This window comes from Rhea americana, unplaced genomic scaffold, assembly GCF_003343005.1.
Source record: "Rhea americana isolate MKP2758 unplaced genomic scaffold, rheAme1 scaffold_122, whole genome shotgun sequence".
Lineage (NCBI taxonomy): Eukaryota > Metazoa > Chordata > Aves > Rheiformes > Rheidae > Rhea > Rhea americana.
Window position 1 is genome coordinate 2,792,683 of NW_028185284.1, and position 22,471 is coordinate 2,815,153.

A 22,471-nucleotide genomic window follows, 5' to 3' on the forward strand; every position below is an offset into this window, starting at 1 on the left:
AAGGGGGAAGAAAAGGAAGAAAGAGAGAGGGAGAAAGAAATCAACTGTTTCATACCTGGAACGCTGGTCTCCAAAAACCTGCCCATTGCCAACTGCAATCTTCTGGTTTGCCCACCCCAAGAATCTCACTATTGAACATGAAGCCTGCGCCCTTTTGGGGTTTCTTTTTTTAGCCCTTGAACATCAGYTTGATTGACTATAAGTTTACAGGTATGTTTTGTACCTCAGAGGCACAAGAAGCAGCAGCAGAACAAAAGTTCAAGGCTAAGTGTTTCTGTTCCTTTCAGACCACTCTAAGCACCAGGATTATAATTCTGTAAAAGAAACAAAACATAGCTATAAACTTATAAAATCCAATTTACTATTTTTACTGGGATGAGCTCTCCCCTCCCTCTCCTGCTGTTACGCAGCTGACTCGGTGCTGGAGCACACTGCTCCCACACACCCAGAGCAAATTGGAGGACCCCACCAACCAGCCAAAGGGAGCCTCCAAAACCTGCCTAAAACTGGAGACCTAAGAAATGTGGCTAAGAAAAAAGCCCGGCTTGTGAGGGATGCTTTTCACCAGCTGAGCCCAAAGCACTAAAAACGCCCACTCCTATGACCCATATGTCTGAGATGGCATGTCTTGTCGCCCTCGTCTGAGATCACCATCCCTTTTGGTTTCAGACCCTTCATTTATTTTGCRGGGCAAATGGAAATTTCATTTTTGGGAGATGGCTAAAGAGGAGCGGTCTTTTAAAGGGAGCTGCCTCACCTGCTCGCAATGGAGTGAGCAGACCCCAGGGGCTTTGCAAATCTCACATGTTGAAGGTACAGCTCCGAGCACACTTGGAAGCAACGCAACTATGGGCTGCCAGCAAGGGCAGACTCGCCTTCCCCAGCCAGCAAGGCCACTGCATGTGGAGCCACGCTAGTGTCTTGCCCAACCACAGGGCAAAAGCTGGCTCTGGTTCAACTTGCTGAAGCGACTGTGCGAACGCTAAAGCCAACGGGGAAGGAAAGAGGATGATGCAGCAGGAGGTGGCACTGCCCACACCAACCTCATGGTCAGGTGCCTGTCAAAAACTAGCATCCCAAAGCAAGGGCAGCAAAAGGCAGTACAGGTTGCATCTTCCCTGCTCCAATTTGCAACCAGTATCTTGTTCAAATTCGCCTTTGCTCACAGCTGAAYCTAAGAGCTCTGGCTCAGAAAGGGGGAGGTGTGGGGATATGGTGCTTTCTGCTGGCACCGCTCTGACCAGCGAGCCCTGGCAGARGGTGGGCAAAACAGCCACAGGCAGTAATATCATAAGGCATTGCAGCATGATCTTCTGGATGTACCAGTTTAAATGACTATTTCCATCCTCAGAAATATGCCTGGAACCTAACACTCCCCACACAGATGAATGAGTCCCTTCACACCTCTGTGGGTGCTACAGTAATTCTCTCCTGCTGCACTGAAAAAATAGAAGAGCGGTACAGAAAGAGCTGAGGCTCAGCACAATGGCTAGCAAGGAGCAAGTATTTTTCTTCTTTAAATTAAAAGCTTAATTTGTGCAAAGCACAGCCAAAATAAATACAGAAATATTGCTACTGAGTTTTCAAAGCCCCTGAATTTATGCTGCCCTTGGTGATGTGCTTAGGGATTTATAAAGCTTGTATTTCAGCTGAAAAGCAGGAAGTAAGAAGTTATAGATGCTTTTGTTTGTTTGGGTTTTTGTCAGCTACATTTATTCATCAATGTATCCAGGTAGTACAATAAAGCAGCTGACCAGATAAACAACAAACATCCATTACTGATTCAGACTTTTAACCCTTCAGAGTAGTGTCATTTTTAACATGATTTAAACATTTGAAAACACCTTCTGCCCACCTGTATCCAAATAAAAATCAAGCAGGTTTTACAGTAAACCACAGCCTCAAATACATTTATCTTTTCTGTATTCCTGTCATTGCCTTCTCTGCTCCCAACTTCTCCAAGTAACTAATCCAACCGTATTGTATAGTGGTTTATCACCAGTTGTGATACTTCTAATGCAATACTTAATGACTAATTAAAAACCTTACCATTGAGCTATTTCTTTAAAACCAAGGGAAATTTATCCTGTTGGAAACGTTATTCCATATACTATCTTTCAAAGGCTTTCTAGAAATGTCCTTGCTAATTTTTCTAATTATCAAGGACATTTGGGATCATCCCTTTAAGGAGAAAAATTACCATGAGTCTTTCTCTCTGAGACAGTACTCACAGTGTCTTCCCTGAGCTAGGGGCTCCAAAGGACGATAGCACCAGAAGACAGATTTAAAAAAATCACATACACAAAAAAAGTTCTTGAAAGGCTTTTCTGCAGGTTTGTATGTTTTTAAAAAAAAATTATAGGCACCTAGATAAGGCAAGGAAGAACGTACCATAGGAACCAGTCCTACAGAGCAGAAAGGGATGCCCTGAATATCTTAATATGTCACAGGTAGAACTTATGAATACGCACTGGCTCTGAACCTGCTGTTGGGCAGGTATGTGGCCTCCTCCCTGCTTCCAGCCCCACTGCTGYTGGCTACCTACCACCCTGCAGCAATTCAGGAATCAAGGTGCAACTCAGGAATCTGCTCTTGCTGGCCAGGCACTTGCACGTGCACACATAGGGCAGCTGGACTCACTGCAACTGTAGRGGTCCCAAACCAGGTGAAGCCCTCACTGAAGATGCACTGATCGGAAGTAAATTCCGCCACAGAGTGGAAGAAAGCAAAAAGAAAACCCGAATGCAGCCGATCCCCTTCCCGCAGTTGCTCCTGAACCCAGCTCCGGCAGGCAGAGCCCTACGTCCAGGCACTACTTACTGACAGCTAGAAGTCTTCAAAGATTTTAAAGTCTGTAAATATCCAAGACAATTTTACTTCCCCCCRCCCCAAACAGATATGAGCGCGCCAATGCAGCAACGAGGCAGAGTACTCACGACAGCTAAAAACACTGAGCACAACCACAGTCAGCCGAATCTCCGAGGGGCCGCTGGAATACATTTGGAGAATAGAGGGTACCTGGGGTGTAATTAACAGACGTTGGGGGATATGACCCCATTTCAGATAACCTGGAGATTCAGATAATTGGGACTCGGATAATCAAGGCTGTACTGTTAATAGAAACAGTTTCGCAACTCTAACTGCAGTGTTCCCCACATGCAAATGCTATATACTTCATGCCATGAGAATATCCACGTGAAAAAATGAATTAGCAGTTTGATACATGTCCGTATTATCCGTCAGCTGCTGTCCTGAGCAGCAAACTACATTTCTGCTCCCTCACTACGGCTCGGGAAATAGGTTAAGACAAAGAAAGTGGATTTCACCCCCAGGATGCCTGGGGGACGCGGCTGTCGCAGAGCTGATGGCTTAGGTAAGTTCTATTTTGAAAGTGGGTTAATTTAACTGCCATTCAACCACCATTAAATGATGTAGGTTAATTTTATAGTCAGATTACTATTAAGAAGCCAAAACATAAGGCAGGAAATATCTTTCTGCRTGCCAGCAGGGAGAGGCTTCCTCTGTGCTAAAGTACAGCCCCCTCCCTTCAACTCCAGCCTTTCATCCTTCCTTTCTAATTCTGCACATCCCTCCTTACTTCTTTATTTTAACCTTTGTTATTATTTATTACTGTCCTCATTCTCCCTCCTCCTCTTCTGAAGGGATTCTGTGATTCTTCCGTGTCCCGGCCCCCAAATATTTTTCTCTTTCATTTCTGTGTTCGTAAAAGTCTTGGTGCTGAAGAAAGTCTAACAAATCCAAACCACATACAACCATGCTACTGTTCACTAAAAAAAAAAAAAAAAAAAAAAAGAGAGAGAGAGAAAAAAGGCCCCATCTCCCCCAACAATCCAGTATTTGTCCAGCTGCACAATGAACCAAGGCAGGGAAGTACACCTTGCTTAGCATGCAACATGCTATCACTACTAAAACAACTGGTTTTCTTTAGGGCTATTTATTATATTTAAAGCATCCTTGATTTTGGCAGTTTACCCATTGGATGCTGCAGTTAGAATGTATTTTATCGCGTGCAATTCTCCTTCTGCCATGTAATGGCAGGTATTGTTTGTTTGTTTATTCTGGGGACAAAAACCCGTAAATCACTGGTTTGCCATAAAGAGAAAAATAACAGGAAGAATTTATCAACAATTTATGCCTGCGAAGCAACGGATCCTTTGGAAAAAACATGGGAGCAACTGATCTCCCATCACGCGCAGCAACGCAGAGGAAGGAGCTGGAACCACAGCAAGGCGGATTCCCCCCAGACGCCCTCCTGCATCGTCTCCCCCGGACTTCTACACCGCGCTGGTCTCACTCTTCCCACCAACAGGGAAATGATTCCCTAACCTCCTCGCTGCAAACTGAAGCGACCATGCCCCCCATTAGCACACGCTGCCCATCAAGTACTCGCAGATGTCTTCTCTTGCAGACATTTTTAACCCATTAACAGTAAGTGCATTACACCGACCCTGAAAGCTTACAGAAACGAACTCGCACTTAACCACATGTTGGTAATGATGAGCGAGACCACAGGACTGACAGGATGCTGGCATTTTTACTATGCTTTCTCTTTTGGAGACCATAAAAAAAGAATGTGACCRTCGTTAGAAAACATACCGCAAAACCACCTCTGAAAAATCCTTCTTGCAGCGACTCATGCAATCCAGACCAGCTCCAGAGTCCCAACCACAGAACCCAGGGAGATTTCCGACCCACGAAAGGCCGACTGCCAGATTCCCATTGCCCTGGGGAGGCCTCGCTGTTCCTGTCAACCTCATAGGGAAAGTTTTTTTGTCGACGGGGAGCTCTAATGGCAAAAGAACAGACAAAATAGCCAAATGCCATATTGCAGCCACCTGCTTTTCAGCCACGCTAAACTAGAGTCACTACTTCGATCATTTCCCACTAGGTTACACAGATTTTAACCTGCAAATTGACGTAGAAATTCAGTAAAAAGTTTGATAAAGGAGCTGCAAAGCACGTTTCTCATTAATCCAGGGTTATGGTATTTTGCATTTTCCATCAGCAATTCAGCGTATGCTCAAAAGTAAAAGGCGCCAACATAAAGATTCAAAACTCCAGCCAGCGGCAGGGTTACACGACAAAGTTCTCACTGGATCACGGTGACACCTGTCAGTGAACGCGCTTTGAATTCAAAGACATGGTTTAACTTTCAGATCTCAGGCTGATGTCTGATRGCTAGAAATCAGAAAAAAACTTGTATTTATTTATAAACAGGGTATACTTGATATGAAAGCTGCTTATGCAAAACCAGAATCCTACAGTGTCTTTTTTCAGCAGTCTCCTTTCAAAGTCAAACAATTTGTTTTCAACTATTGTCAACGYTTCAAATGTGGTTACTTGCTTTAAAGGTCTGAAAGCCATCTTATAATAGTAGAGCACAGCATAACATCTGAAAAATGGCATAAATAGACCACTACCCACCTTAAAGCAGAACACAGAGAGAACACCACAAAAGTTTTACTTGCCTTATACTATTAGCTACAAGATGCCTTTTAACCCAAGAAAAAAATCTTATATATGTATATACATATATATAATACATATATACGTGTAATTTTATATATATATATATATAAAATAAGAGTCAAAAGTGCACTAAGCAGGTCAAAAAAGATTAAAATAAATCCTCTGATGGAGTTGTAACTGTCCCATCCAAGTCTTCCACATTGCCATCTAGTGAAAGGTTTGTTAGTGGATACAAGAGAGTCACTTTTGACAACAGTAGAAGACAGTATGAGATCAGTACGATTAAGACACCTAACCAACAAACTCTCCTTGAAATAGCGATGCATATCACTGAGCCACAGCTGGAAGACTCTTGTCAGCGGAAGATTTCAGCTCTCCCATGCAGCCAAAGAAACGGCCATGAGGCCTCTAATATCACTGTGCGTTACCAGGTTCTTCAAGTAGGCACCTCAGGCTTGGATTGCAGTAAGGTTCCCAGCACACAGRTCAGTCATACGTGTGAAAACCGTATCACGTGTGCATTAGTCATGGCAGGGGGGAAAGGCTGAGCAGCTTCGCCTCGTGTCGATTTTTCTCCTGCACAGTCTGAGAGTTTCTTCTAGTTATTAGTGTCAAAAGCATCATCCAAAACCCAGTGGTAAGAAAAACCCAGTCAAAGGTTTTAAGGAAGGAAATCATAAAAACCCTTTCAAAGTTAAGAATGTCATTCCAAAACAATTTAAGCGAGCCCTGCACTTCATTAGCTGGGCAGAAGGGATTTGGGACATCTGATAAWGGGATCTTGGAGTGCGTCAGCAAAACCCTCCCCCTTGGCAGGTGTAAGAGCTGCTCATTTAGCATTAGAGTAGCCTTTGCTCGGGGACTTCCTAAAAGTTTTCCGATTACCCCATGCAGGCAAAACCACTCCTCCTTTAGGCGCAGGGCTGTCTGAGTGGCGCCTGGACGAAGGAGCCCAGCGAGGACAAGGATGAGCTTTAATCTAGTTAYCCCAGGTAGCAACAGCGACTGAGTTAAGGCAGGAGCTGCAGCACAGGCTAGGAAAAAGCACGCAACAGGACCTGCAGCAGCTGCAGCTGCAGCCACTAGCACCACCTTACGTGGTGCCTTACGTGGTCTGCTCAGCAGCTTACAGCCCCAGACACTGGCCAGCCCTTGGGGAGACGCAGCTACAACCTAATACCTTTGCATTTTTAGGCAGCAGCACTTATATTTCTTTCCTCTGAAACATCCTTAGATGTTCCCAATTTCACCTGAGCTGGCCATTCAGTCAGGGTAGCAAAAGATAGAGATGGCAGTCAAAACAGTCTGGATGTATTTAACCGCATTATATAAGAAGCTGGTGCTAAATRTATAATATATTTTAAGGATCAGCTGCACTGCCGCACCTACTACTTTTCATGAACTTGTTTAAAGATTTACATCAAAAAAGCCATCTTTCAAAACAATTTGTGGAGAGACAAGATCTAGCTATCTCGGACAAAATCCTGCCTTTCTGTAAAGTGGGTACTCAGACTTTCTGCCAACTGCATGACACCTGCAGGTGTGGAAGCAAGAGAAAAATCTAGAGAATTTTTTTTTAGTGAAACCTTAAAGTGTCATTTTTTAATATGACCTGTAAAATCCAATACTTTAAAATGGTCTATAAAATGAGATACAGTGGTTTTGTGCTACCTCTTCACAATATTTAAAATAAGTTCCTAAACGTTACTCTGTCTGGGTTTTCTTGGGAGAGGAGAATTTAYGACTTAATCTGCAAGTGGAAAGTCATTCAGATCACTTCTGTATTTTCTACCAGACAACCRAGAACTCGTTGGATTCTAAGTCTCAGAAGYTGCATCAAAAGRACCAGATGAGGAAAAAAMCAATATTGTTTGAGATCCTCCCAGCACTGCAAYGCTTTCTCATGTGCCTTAAGAATAACTGCACAAAAAAGGTCATCTTTTATTTTAATTCCTTTGCTATCTCCATTATATGAAACTCCATATTCCCGGATTTGCCTCTACATTGCAAACTCTGCCTTTTGAGATTGCTTGCAGACTGCTGCCACACCTTCAGTTATTCTTTATCCCAGCACTGATGCCATCAAAAAGTTTTTCATGTGATGCTGCTCTATGCATAAAGTCACATTCCTAAACAGATCCAAGAAACTACCAACTCCTAATTAGAACTACATTTCAGCGAAGTACTCATTTCTGGGCATATGCCAGAGCACATGCAGCAGTTTACAGTTTGTAGATTAAGAAATTAGTGATTTGCCTAAGTATCCTTCCGAATCAGGATTCAAATCCTCCTCCTCCCCCCAAACCCATTTTTGGCAAGTCTTAAAAATCCGACAGCTTAGAAYGATCAAGCAAGAAGGCCACTGGCAATCAGCCTGGCTAACAGAACCAAAGAAAGCCTTGCATTGCTACTCTGASTCTGAGCAGGTGCAAATGGGGCTTTATTTTGTTTGCACAAGATGTTGTTGCGATACTCAGGAATTTCCTCAATTATATCCGCTTCCTTCACAAAACTGTATTTGGTTTCCAACATAGGAGAGTTTCAGGTCCTTAGAGCTCAGGTTAGAGGGTTTCCTGGTTTCAGGTCCTTATCGGCTAGTACTAATACTTGTTGAGGCGCTGACTCCAAGCTTTCTGATCTTCCCTTCACAGAAGCACAAAACCACAAAACAGCAGAGCCCCTCACTTCACATATACTACACTACTTGGGTTGTAGAAAGCGACGCCAACTGTAACGGGATGGACTCCTTTACTATTCTGTGAAGGATCTCAGCTGTTTCAGAACGGGATCAGATATGCTCCTGCAGGATCAGCAGAAGAGGCAAGCGGCCTCTTCCACTACCAAATGGAGCAGCTCAAAACCAAACCTGAGTCAAAACAAGCTGAGACAAAAYCAGCAAACTAATCAAGCTGCCAAACAAGGCTAATTACATTTCTTTTCTATTTCTACAACACAACATGGATGCTTCTTCCTGAGTCTGGGTGCAGTATCTAGCATACTCTGATCATTATTATAACTACTTATGTTAGAAAAAACAGCTTAAAGGAATGAAGTTTAGAATTTTTCTTCAAGTCTGAACAATTTCAGCTTAAAGTGCAAGACTATCAGCAAGTCCTCTAGCAAAACCAAAAAACTTGCTATTTCTGATAATCACAGGACAAAAGGTGTCAATTAAAAATGTTCTGGGAAAAGCTTGCAATGTATAATCCATCCTGAAGAATGGCAGATGGGAATATGGTTCATCACTTTCAAAGGCTATTTTCATCGATTTGACAGATGTATTCAGACATTCAGAAAAAGATATGATAAATGCTAGTTTACAGCACAACACTTTCAAGCTATTTACACATAAAGACACAAGTATTCCCGAATTAGTAAGATGTAGCCTCTAATCAAGCCATTTTTTTTTGAGAGAGATGTGCAAAGTAAAGCTAAACCAATGACAATATCAAGCTACCTTAGCATTTTGCTTTTAGTTTTTAATACTAGGATTAGTATACAAGGAATACAATAGTTAATTTTCAACATAACAGCTATTTAAGGATCTCAAACAAGTACTGAAAATTGTATTAGCAAATGCAAACCCTAAAGTACCTACATTTCACTAGCACAAGCTGAGAAAAACAAGTTCTCTGGAGAAGAAAAAACAGGCTAGACAGTCTGCAGCACTGCATGAATTTTCTTAAAGCTCAAAGATGCCTGTGTATTGCTCTCATCATGCTAAGATTGAATACAAAGGTTAACAGAAATGCCTAAACTCATGTGGGTTCCATTATCCAACACTTACTGTAACCTACTTTTTAGCATTCAGCATTTCAGTATCAATAATGCATAATGTTAAAAGTAGCTCAACCCAACACACAGTGCGGCTGAAAGAAGGTAACACAGCTCTAAAACAAGGAACAGCTGAAGCATGGTGTCACTCTGCTGAGTTTGCCTCGTGACCCCGCGCAGGAGGATAGCGACACAGAGTCGCTGGAGCTTTCTGTATGTTAAGCAGGAGCTGGTGGCATGCCTCTAACGGAGTGGTGGTGGCTGCAGAGARTAAGAAGCAACACCAGTGTCTGCTTGTGCAAACAAACAGCTAAGGAAACTCGGCTAGCGTGGTCCGGCCTCTGCTGCTGAGCAATCCAGCCACTCGAAGGCACACTGGCTCCACTACRTGACCGCGTGCACTCAAGAGCCTGCGTGAGCAAGACAACTCAAACCACGCAAGGCAACAGCGAGGATTCCTAGCCTGGCTTTTATTACTACAGCATCCACCTTGACTCATTGCTAAGTGCTCAGTGAGGAAGCCCACATCTCCCCCCCGCCCCCCGAGAGACCGTTCATTCTTCACCAGATAAATTATTTATCATGAAAGAAAATTAAGGTGGCCAGCAGGAAAGAACAAATTAGAGTAAAGGAGTTCACGAGAAACCGGCTGCTACAAAACAGCATTTCAGCTTTCACATATACTCCCTACCCAGCTGCTAAGGAAGCTCCATCACCAGTTCTATTCACGACAAGAAAAGAATGAAAAACAGACTCTGAATGTTGGTTCCTCAAYCAGAATTTGTTTTACCTTCTATTTTCACTTCTCCTCTGGTTCCCTTTGTCATAGTTGCGTTTTAGAAAACACAAATTATTAGTACAGGCATTTAGAAACCACACTAGAAACAACAGAATTGGAACCCCTTAAAGTTTTTCACAACAAAATTTATTAGAAGAATAGTGGTTTTGAAAAGTCTAGCATCCAGTGAAAACTACCATACACAACGTTACAGCTGGGAATGTGTTTCCAAAATGACATGGTCAAATAATACAATGGAGCCATTAAATCTTACACATGCACAACAAGAGAATTAGCGCTTTGACATACAATGCAAAAAATAAATGGACCACATGAAATAAAAATTTAAAAGTACTTATCACATACATTAAGACACAGCTTATTTAGTCCAGTCAAAAAATCAGAACTGCATTAAAAAAAATTAATGTAGTGCAATCAAACCAAAAACCTTAATTTGTGATCATAAGTGCTCTACTACATAAAACATTGATCATAGCAAGGAACAAAAAATTCAAATCACACAGTACAAAAAAATCTGTAAATAAATATAAACTACAGTACAAGAGAAATATTAAATTATACAATTCCGTCAAACTGTAAACAGTATATTGAAATGAGGTCCATAAGAGTAAAGGGGGGGGGTTCCTGTTTTTTTTCCCATGACACTTGAACTTCTAGAGGTCAGAGAGAAATGCCATTTTCCATACTCTTCAAAGACTATGGGTTACATAAATAGAAAGAGAAGATTTTTTAGATGTAAAGTGTCAAATAATAAAGCRGAGGTGTTGCGGACTTGCGCCTGCAAACAGATTACTGCAAGTGCAGAACAGCAGATTCGATTTTAAAGTTTCACCTCCTTGCAAACACAGCATGGAGGCCCATCACTACGGATGTTAAGTGCCAACACACGCTGCATCAGCGCTCAGCATCAGAAAAGACACACCTGCTGAGGGTCCGGCCTTGCCAGTTAGGCAGAGGTGACTCCGCACACCGTTACCGACTCGTACCTCTGCCGATTACCTGACAGGTTTACACGCTTGTCACACAARCACCAACTTTGGCAGAACAATTACTAATAAACTCGAAGCACTCGCGGCCCATTGGTTTCCATCACAGTGGCCAGTGCACAGAATTCTCTAAAGACATTGCATAACTAGAATGTAGAGGTCAGACAGCCAAGGACCAGTGCTTGAGCTTAGAAGTAGTTATGGTGAAAGAGAAGCAAGAGCCACGTTAAGAAACCACCTCTGCACTTTACAGAAGCAGTTGGGAATGTATTTCATTTTTAGCTGCGCTGGCTAGTAGTGGCATTTTAAAATATATAAGTTTAAGATAACATATATACTATATATGTATATAATATAATACATATTATATAATATACATAGGAATTTCTTACAATACATAGCAGGAACCCCCACGCGATCTGCTCAGTAGTAATAACTGAATATACAGAATGCCACTATAAGTGTCTGAGGCACTGTGTGCTGGAGAGTAAATATGCAGCTTTAAAATCCGTTTGGCTGAGTTATACCTGGATACCTGAACTGAGTTTTAAGTTGACATTCATCAAGGATGTGCTATCAGCACGTCAAAAGAAAAAGCAAAACAAAATACAAGTCACTGCTAGGTTTAAGAAGAGAGTACAAGTACCTGAATTGAGTGAGGATAGTGTGTAAACTGTCCCTGAGGGTTTTTTTTTAAACAGTGTGTGTACAAGTTGGATTCCTAAGAACATTAGTTTCACTTACATTGCGGACTGATAAAATACCAATGTCTGACAATTTAACAAGTGGAGGTTAGAAAGAGTTATGAGCAAACACTCAAAACATATTTTATACATTTTAAAGCAGCAGTAAGCTGCTGTAAGCATACATCCCATCAGTACAAGCAACACATGGGACTCAGATAAAGGTTTCTATTTGCAAAAAGCCCATCATATATCAATAAGTAAAGAATATTCACCTTCTAAATTAGAATGCACCTAGTTACAGACTAGCAATTCAAGATTAATTTTTTTAATCAAATACTTTGCTATACTTTGCTATTACATACTAAAATTCCTTAAGCTCACTAATGCTGGTATTCTAATCTATTTTTTTTTCAAATGTTCCCCCTTCATTTAAGAAATATACCATTCCACAACTTAAACATTAAGATCCATTTTCAGTCCTCAGATGTAAAAAGCACGTCAATGAGTTTATATTAAAAATTTACATGGTAAAAAGGCTTGAATTTCAGCCAGAGATTCTAAATACTACTCATTCCCTGAAGGCATAAGGGAGAAAGAATCCCTACCCATTTTCCTTGTGATAAATTTTTTTCAAACTGAACATTAAGCAATGGTTCAAAATGATTTTGCAGTTTGGGAAACGTCCCTTTCCCTACCCATCATCCCAGATTCCAAACATCAAGCCCTGAAATGGCCTACTGAAATGATTAGTTAAAATATCAGGCATGTATACATCCCCTGCCTGAACTTCAGAATATATTCTTGTACTATTCTTTAAAAGACAGACTAGTATCCCAAGAGAACTTGTGATCTGACCTGAAAAGCAGTTAATGATCCTAGATTGTACATTTACAATATCTCATAACCTGAAGACCAGATTTAATTAAGACTCTGGTGTTGTAACAGAAAAAGTGCTGCAGTTATTTATCCCTTTTCTGGTACTTTAGAATAGGTCAGACAAGTGCTTTTATAGTGACAGTAAAGTTTACATGCTTCCATGCAAGCATAAAAAATATCTGCAAAAATATCTGAGAAATGTAGCACCAAGTTGTGGATAAACTGAATTAGTAGCTGTAGTAGTGTTTTCATTATTTCTGAGTAGGAGAAAACTTTAAATTAGACTGCATTAGCTAATGATTACAGAAACTGTTTTCTGACATTAACTTTTCCTGCTCCAGACAGAATGAAGTCTGTGTTCTAATCCTTCCTCCATCAGGTAGACTATCTGCAGAATTATCATTTTGAGCCTTTCAAAATTCTACTTACCAATTCTGTAGACACGAGCATAGGGGTTTTTGTTTGTTTTTAAGGTGAATGAATATCCAGGCCAGGCCAGAAAAAGTCCCTCCTCCTAGTACTTAACCCAGGAAAACACATTTTGCAATTGCAGTAACAGATTTTCATGAGGATTAAATAAAGCTATCTTAACAAAGTTTTCATGATTACACCTGAATGTAGGCATAGTTTGAGAGGACATGAAGTCCAAAACTGCCGCTGTAATACTGGTACACAGACTTGCCCCAGCCAACCCCAAGAACAGGGCAGAGAGAGAGACAGAGATGGACACTGGAACGCTGTAATTGCTTAGAGATGTTTTTGGTACATGTGGAGTGCATCTACGAATCGTTTCGAGTCTACAGCATCTCTATGCTTAATGATCACTATGGTACATCATATTTATACATTAGCTAGTAAGAAAAAATAGCTATAGTGATTATTGTATTTGCTACATTCAGCAGAACTGCAAATAACTGGTAGTACAGATTTTTCGGGTTTCTGCAGATTCTAATTAGTGAGTTTTCAATATAAGCCAAGAGCAAGCGGAAACCTTAATAGTACCAAAAGGAGTCTCAAAACAGAATTCTATAGGCATTACTTTTAATACCAGTATTAGTCAACAGTATCTTCTGGTGCCAAGCAAAAGTAAGATTTACCTAGACTGAGATTAAATTAATTTAATTTCTGACACGTATTGTGGAGAAAAACAGTAAGCTTCTGATCCTCATGAAAATGTAGAAAATAACCCTTCCCATCCTATCTCTAACTTCTGTTGGGAAAGATTAAAATATTGTGAAAAAGCTTTCAGTATAAGTTAATAAATTTGCCTTCATAAGAGTCCGGATTTGCAAAAAGTATAAGCATCCTTACACCAAAGAGTTAAAATTCTGTCTTTACTGAAGAAAGAGCTCTTTACTTTACAGATGTAGCCACACTGTTTTTGAGAAACAAGGGAACTGCTCAGCGTTCCCTTCACTCCTTGGACACTGTGTTCTTCCCYTAAGGCTCAAGGACAGCTCAAGAGAATTAATCCAAACTAAGCTGAAAAGAAACATATGATAATTCCAGTTTTGCCTGTGCAACAATKGTTGCAGTTGATATAAAAAGCAATTCAATCAGAAATAAAAAGTTGTTCCAACCTACACAAAGCTTACTCAACCCTAAGACCTCTGAATCATTTCGCCGGCTCCTGTGAATTTCTAGGGGAAGGCAACGTACTCTTTAGGGTTCTCACAAAGGAAACATTTAGACTCAAATGTTGGCCTGCCACAAGACAAAGCACAGACTATTCCTTGCCCGCTCCTAACTGGTCTACACTCAGGTGCAGTTGCCTCTCACATTTAGGAATATCCTTGAGCACTGGAAAGCTCAGGAAAAAGGTGGTATAGGATTTGGTTGAGAACTCAGACACTGAACGCGATCCCTTACCAAAGGCACCATCCTATAGGTGTGTATTTGTTAGAGAGCCATTTGCTTTCTGGTTTTAATGAAAATTCAGGGCTAAACTTCAGGTCTAGAAGTAGGGTTGGTAATACAAGCATCAAAACATGCATTCTGCAACAAGAAGAAAGCAAAGGCATACCTGTATTGCTTGTTCAGTAATTTCTGCATTACAGGAAGAAATAAGAAATTCAAAAGGAAACTGTGACTTGAGCCTTAAAAAAAAAAAAAATTAGAGGACCGAATCTTTCAACCAAAATAAAATAAATTCAAATACGTGTCCCTCAAATAGCTATTGGAAACGTTCAACTCTCAAGCTCGAGCATTACGGCCATGATAATGCCTACAACACTCTGGAATGAGGATCCGACTGGCTGAAAGTGAGGTAATAGTTTGTAATAGGTCAGAGTTCTAAAAAAGCACTTTTACACCTTACAAGTCCGAATAAAAAGAAAAAAAAGGACACATTTCATACATGTTGGGCTTTCTCACCAGAACGGTACGATAATTAACTCCACACCAGGACCCCTACCACACTAAGCCTTACTCATCGTCAATTATATGCTGCAGCAAAGRTTTACCAAGCGACATCTAAACTTCAGTACAATATGAAACTTGATTCTTAAAACTTTATACACACAAAATATAAAATTACTTTTCTAGGATGGGGGTAGGGGAGTGGGATTCTCCTTCATGATACTTGGACTGAAAAACTAGTTTTCAGAGACTGCCACAAATATTATTCACAGTTTCTTGCTGTCGGGCTTTTTCAGCTACATCAAYGTAGTACACAACAATACTGTTAAGTCCAATAACTACATCAGATGGACATTCTCAGGAATGAGAGAAAACGAGTGACAAAAAATACCCGAAAGGCCTCCTCCTAAAGATGTCTTGATTTCTACAGGGTTGCAGTTTGTCTATGTTACACGTTAATGCGATCTCAAAATAGCAGCAGGAGAAAAATTCCAAACCTTATCTCCTGTCCAAGTGATCCAAGTAACATAAGCGTCCACTTACCAGAAATAACATGAGAAACAAGGCTTTTGTTACAAAGACAGCAGTGAACCACACCTTCCCACACCAAAATATGGTCAACCAGGGATTTTGGCCATGCAAACTGCTGGTCAGCAGAAAATTAAGCATGCTAATGGACAAACATTAATTCCAATCATATATTCAAAATGATCTCAAATACTACTAGTTAGCTACACTGAAAGCGCCTGTAAAAAATGTAGTGAAAAAAAATGAAACAAAACATTAGTGATCACTGCAGCACTTAGAGTGATACTAGTCTCACGTGATGAATCACCTCAGAGAAAATACATTAGATGGGACTTTGAAACAAAAAAGTTAACATTAAAAGGTGCACCTGAATATTACAGACTAAATTTACAAAACCTACAATAAGGTAAAATATATATCTTTTGAATATTCAGCAGCTTTTTTTTTTAATTTGTTTTCATTTTGAGAGGCTCATGAAATTTTAAAAAGGGACCACTAACTAATCTCAACCATGCTTCACAAAACAATAATGGCTATTTTATATTGCAGTTACCAACGTAATGCAATTAGTGCTTAAAAAATAATCTACACTTTTTTCTTTTTTTTCCTTTTTAAACAGAGACCTTTGGAGGAAATATGGTTGTTCAAAAGCTTCTCGAAAAAGAAAGATTACCTGAATATTAAGTTATCACAGATCAAGTGTTGTGTTTAAAAGCTTTGCAGACATGAATATTACAATCTTCAGGTCTCAGGACATTTAAACTGAGAAAGTTACGCGTTTGGTTTGTTGTTTTTTTCTTTTAAATCCACTTTCTAATCAAAGCAAATAAAGAGTACTTCAACTTCTCACTATCTATTTACAATTCTTAGCCTACAGTCTGAAATGACAAGACAAATTCTCTTTAAAACTGCAGCATTAAAGGGTAGGCACACCATTCTTCTGCTGCACGATTGTCACCCACTTAAACATACACATACAAAATATTTAGGTTAGTAAAATGAGCACTCCACTTACACTACAGTGAAAAGTTTTATAAAACTCAATTCATGTTGCTTAAATAAAGACAACTGCAAAAGGTTAAACCTCTCTGAACAGTAAAACTGTTGCATTTTTTTCTGGAACTTGCAGCAAACTTTCTACCATAATCTCCAACAGCAGATGAAAACCACATGTTTAACTGCACCTTTATTGCAATCACCAGCTAAACTGGGATGTATTGCAGAGTTTATGTACTGCTACTGAGCTTTAACTGCTTTAAATGCTGAGATGACAACTAGATAGCTAAGAGGAATCAGGATTTTGAGTGCTAAAATATATTAAAGAAATAAAACAAACAGAAGTGTACTCAGGGCCAAAAGCCCAATCCTTTTCAAGGATGAGCAGTGCATATTTAAAATGACAGCAATGGTGTGCCTAACCTTTGAAAATACAAGTTGTTGGGGAGGGGGAGAGGCTAGTAGAATCACCTGCTCCAGAACAYGCTCAGCGTCCCAAGGCTATCTAGGCCAACCTCCCATGAGATTTTAGAAACCACTTTCAGTCACTGACATCACTTAATGCTCTCACACAGAAATTCCAATGCTTCTTTTGGTTGTGCAAGTGGGAAAAGCGGTAATTCTATATACCTTTTGCACAGATTAAGACCAAATTATTTCTACCTGAAGAACCAGCAATTCTGATTTGGTCAAATTGTAGTAAGTCCAGTAAGCTCTACCTAGTTATTGACAACTCCCGCAGAAAGCATCAAAGATAAAAGTTCTGTACAAAACTTATCCTGGATCTCCATATAATGATAGAGATATCACCATAGTGAGTAAGATCGGGTTTGTGGTTTACGGAGTGCTTTTATGGTGTTTAAATGCTTATTCTAGCATGTGCTAAACCACTATCAAAATAGGTTAAATAAACCAAAACAAAAACAAAAAAATTGCAGGACTGACATTATTTCCTGCTACTGGCAACTGCAGTATTTAAAAAGGAAACACCCACTCATTGGGTGTTCGACCCTGACAGTATTACAGCTAGATATGATGCAGAGCCTGAATTAAATCAGACTACCAGTGTTTTACTTCTTCCCTGAACATTAACAAGCTCCTTCACTAATGCGGATATTTGGGCAGACTACTGAGGTTGTAATGTTTGAGATCACTGTTTCGTTTTTGTTTTTTCTTTTTTTGCAAGATCACAGTAGTTTGTTACACATACCCCCCTTCCCCAGATTAGAGTCATTTAAACTAGTTGTTGGAACCATGTAGTTTAGTAAACTCAGAATCAAGTCTGTAAAAAGCATAAAGGTCACAGAGAACCATAGTTCTGTCAAAACGAGGCATACCCTAATATATCATTTAGTGTACCCTGACTGCTCCTGACCATGAGAAGCTTGTCTTCCGTGAGATAAGGCTACATCCTCAAGCAGGTGAGTCTAAATATCACCCTTCAAAAGTATCAAACAAAATTACAGCGAAGGTAGTGTTACAAAGTAATTAACCAAAGTATTCTGAAGGTAGTGTATGCAAGTTTTCCCTCCCCTCCCCTCCGGGTGAGCACTAAGCAGACCATGAATAGTAAGTACATTTAACTTTGAAAACAAAACAGCGGAGAGCCTAAGTAGACCCAATTGATTATCCATCTACTAAATGAATCTCTGAGTTCAAGAGAGGTACCATTCCTAAATGACTTGATTTAGCTTAAATCTTTTAATCAACTGGATCAAAGAAAAGGAGGAAGAAAGAAAATTCAAAACCTCTGAAACATTTTGAAGAATGACAGTCTGATTCTCAATCGGAAAAAAAAGCTTGGTTTTAAGAGAGAATCAGTTTAACTAAGTGGACCTTTTCCTATAAAGGCAAATATGAAAGAAAAAAAAAAATCCAACAACAGAAGTTCAGGTAGGCTCTACAGGCAAGGTGTCCATTTCCACAGATCTGCATTCTTTGTGAGGTAACTCAACTCTCTATTACAGAGAAACATGCAAAAAGGCAAAAAAAAAAAAAAGAGAAGAAAGGAAGAAAGGGGGGTAGGGGAGTTGGTGGACAGGTGAAAGAGGGGGAACTGTGCCATACCAGGCTAGAAAAATTTACAAGTGTGACATTCAGAGCACACCTTTCACCTGTGTCCACACAAGTCTATGCTAAACTGCAAAGGAAAGAGTGTTGCAGTAAAAAGAGGAATCAGGTGTGCTCAGTGGTGGTTGAACTATGCAGTAGTGCTCACCCAGTTTGCAAAGTAATTGGCACTCTACAACATCCCTACTCATCTTTCAATTCATTTGCACTTTGTGCTGCTTCTCCCTGGGGATCTAATTCAATCTTTACTGAAACATCCTGCCCCTCCGACCTCATTAATTTCATTTTTTTCTTTGGAGGGTTTTTCAAAGTGCCCAGCCTCTCTTTAACTTTGTACTCCAGTGTACTGTGGGGGATCCCATAAATACTCTGAGCTTTGGAAACACTCATTTTCCCGCTCATAACCACAGAGATTGCTTCCTCCAGTATCTCGCTGTTGTACTGTCTGTATCTCCCTCTTTTCTTCCTAGGTTGCTTGGAGCCAGGATCTCCCTCTTGATCTGAGGTGGGATATGGCTGTCCAGAGGTAGACTGCTCAGCATCTGAGCCCCAGGAATCTGGTCCAGCATCCAGCAAGCTTCTCCTGTTTTGTTTTGGAAGGATAGCCCTTAACTTTTTGCTAAGCGCGCTCTCCGTTTGTGAACCCATTACCAAAGAGCTATAGCTGTACTGGTCACCAGTGCGGGACTCCCATGAAAGGTCCATGCCTCGAACTTGTGGTATCTTTAAATCCACAGGAGACGAATGGCTCACGTCCTTTTTCCCATCCTGTTTAGTTTGAAGTGCCATTTTTTGAAAGGCAGAGTTTTCTGTAAGAAAAGGAAGGTCACTGATGTTGCTGAGTGCACCATTTCCCCTGAATTTCATGCGGCTGAAATTGAATTCGTAGTGTGGTTTTGCCCAAGAAGCCTCCCTGGATAATATTAAGTGCTGTCCATGATTCTGTAGTCCAGATGGCCCATGGCTGGCAGCCGTAGAAAACTGGTTTCTGCTCAGCAGTTCTTCACTAATCTGGAGTGATCGAGCCAGTGGAACTTTAAGAGATGTGGAGTGGCCATAACCTTCCCTGGTTCCATCCTGCAAGCTTCTCGGAGGTCCCCCATCACCACTCTGTAGTCCCTCCGGATGGTGCTGGCTGGGTCTCCCAGGTCGCCTAATTGGATGGAAGGAAACTGATGTGAGCAGGACTTGCACAGGTAGGGAGGGATGGGTGAGGGGGCCACTCCTTTATTAGAAGGCCTTGCTTGGGTAACATCACTTTTTGTGTTATTTATTTTTCTCTATTTTTTATTTTTATTTATTTTTTTATTTATTTAAGTCTCAGCATCAGTCAGTTTTTAAACTTGTTTGCAAAAAAAGAGAAGCTTTTTGGGCAAAGAAAAAAATGAAACCTGTTGGCTGGTCTCTGGTTGGGTTCACAAATTCTCGGAGTAGAAAAGACTTCGCGCAAGCGTCTGAAAATAGCACCTTAATTACAAAGTAATAGTCAATCTCCATAGATCTATATGCAACTGTGTTACTGGTGTGACGTTACCACTAAACAAGAACAGTAATAAAAGAGTAAGCCAAAATGCAACATATTCAACATGCAAATATGACTGCCACCTGCAGTATCTACACATAGGTGGAAACATCGGATGATATTTATTTATATCATATTGAAGATTTTGCTGCTCAAAATAAAAGGCCTTTGCAGGCCTCAAAGATACTGTTTAACTTTCATTAAGCATCAAACATGAAAGCTGAGATACTGCAGATCACAAAGAAAGACACTGCATTACACTAGACTTACCAAATCACGCTCTCAACAACTAGTTACATATATACACGTCCCTGATTCTCATTTGATACATGGTACGGCTAGAAAAAAACAACTTCCTGCCCCCAAGTTCAAACTGTAAACTTTAGTCCAGATTACAGAGTTAATAGTAGGAAAAATGGTGTGCATTTTAATCATTTTCCTTTCAGCTTACATGTTTTTTCTGTGACACAGACTACTACTGCTATTGCAAATAAACATATGTATTTTAATATTTTGCTTGCTTAGGCCCTTCTAATAACTGAGTCACACTGGCCAGCAAGTTATATAGTTTCAAAAACCACCTCCAAACTTTTCTATGTTCAAGATAAAGTTAATGAAGAGACTAGGAAACAATTATATCTTGATGCCTTGGGAAATTATACTGGTCTGAAGCCATCTAGGATCAACCAGCCTTATTTAAGGATAGAATAAGCACTATTGAAAAGCCACATTATTCTTTTGACTGTCACATTTARACTGAAAAAAAATCTTTAGAATAAAAACGTATCCACTGAAAGGACCTGACATGTAACATGTAACACACACAGTGCTTAATACATATGCTGGTAACTCCCCTCCAGGATTTGATAGGTCTTAGTTGAAGTGGGTAACGAGTCAACATGGATTCGGAACAAAGTCCAAAAGAAATGAATAAGATAGCTGTTTCAGGTAACTCTCTCAAATAACGTGCATTTTCCACCTCTTCTACAGCACGTACTAGCATTAGAGGGTGCACCAGTGTTTCCGCACCTAAACAAAGGTCACACTGGCAGCTAACTAGGAGACAGGATCACCCCAACTTCCTTGATGCTGAACAGACTGCCGTCACCCTCATTGACCACACACCTGCACARGTAACTACAGGTGCCAGTATGCAATATCTTCTCTTGACCCACAGAGCTAATCAAGACAGTGCCAGATGCTGGCCCTGTCCTCCCCATGTGTTGGACTTTGACCCTCACTTGATACACAAACAAAGTACAAAGACTACACAGCCTCGGAGGCTTCTACTGTCTTCATAAGAAAATAAAGCTCAAAGTAATCTTTTCTGAATTGAAAGAGAAGAGCTGGTAGGGAAGTTGTATGTTAAAGTATTTTTTTTTAAAGGACTAACACTGAATGTTAAGCAAGGACTGAAGCATTTTATTACTAGAAATATTAAGAGGGAAATGTAATCTTGAAGAGGAAGATTGAGATATTAGTATTTTTCTGAAGACACTAAAAAGTTGCTAGCAGTACGGGGGGAGTGGGTGGGTGTGCATGCCTGGGATGGCATTATTTTAAAAAAAGTTCTCAGAGGCTATTGTTAGGCTAGATCCAACGATTAAATGATAATTTAATCCATGTACTCTTTCTGTACTTCACTAAAAAGATTACTTGTTCATAGTAGCTTCAAACTGAAATTCTTTCATCAGCACCCAAAATCCCTCTTATTCCCAGCCAGCCTCTCCAGTACCATTACCTCAATTCTAGCTAAGAGTCAAGGGTTGCTAAGCATATGTAAGCTATAACCATTAAAATCAGGAAAACTAGAAGTAATTTTTTGGTAGAACATTCTTTCATACCTTGAACTAATTAAGGCAAGAGTAGTATACCATATATTTTACAGTCTTTTAAACTTCTTCAGTGCTACAATACAATCACAAATCCAAGAAGCTGTATTTAAAGTTTTCTGAACTATCAGACTTCCCCCCTTTTCTTTTTGTAAGTTGTGAATTTTGCTAGGAAATATTAACAAAGATCATGCAGTGAATTAGGTTTAATTCTTCTTGGTTTATCACTCAAGTCATTGCTATCCCCAAAATAAAAAATTTTGGTTAGTTAACCTTCCCCTAAGGAAAGAAATCAAATTAATCAAATTATACTGCAAAGTTCTTCATATGTTTAACTGCCTGAACTCCCATCTCCACAGACATCACTTAGCACTGAATCCAAGAAGCAGATAATGGAAAGATCCTTTGGCAAGTACTAAATTGGCCAAAGTAATAGATATTAGACTTCTTAACTTCAACTTAAGCCTCCGTCAGCTTGCAACAACTCTTATTTGGCAGGTGGGATGAAGGTATTTGCCAAAAGTCCAAGTTGAAACACACACTACTCCAAAGGG

At 40.1% G+C, this 22,471-nt stretch overlaps 1 protein-coding gene across 5 annotated transcripts in view; it reads right to left on the bottom strand.

Moving 5' to 3' along the window:
* Positions 1–22,471, bottom strand: part of LCOR (ligand dependent nuclear receptor corepressor) — a 66,309-nt gene that overhangs the window by 10,149 nt on the left and 33,689 nt on the right. The window contains exon 2 of one of the 5 annotated variants that reach the window (XM_085325774.1): positions 224–314. The exons of 3 other annotated variants lie outside the window; for them this stretch is intronic. Coding sequence is in view for 1 of the 2 variants with exons in the window: in XM_085325777.1 (XP_085181903.1) it covers positions 18,747–19,716 (970 nt within the window). In the remaining variant the exon portion in view is untranslated. Of the gene's footprint in view, positions 1–223; positions 315–10,173; positions 19,717–22,471 lie in introns of those variants that run through there. One more of the 5 variants, XM_085325777.1, reaches the window with a different exon arrangement.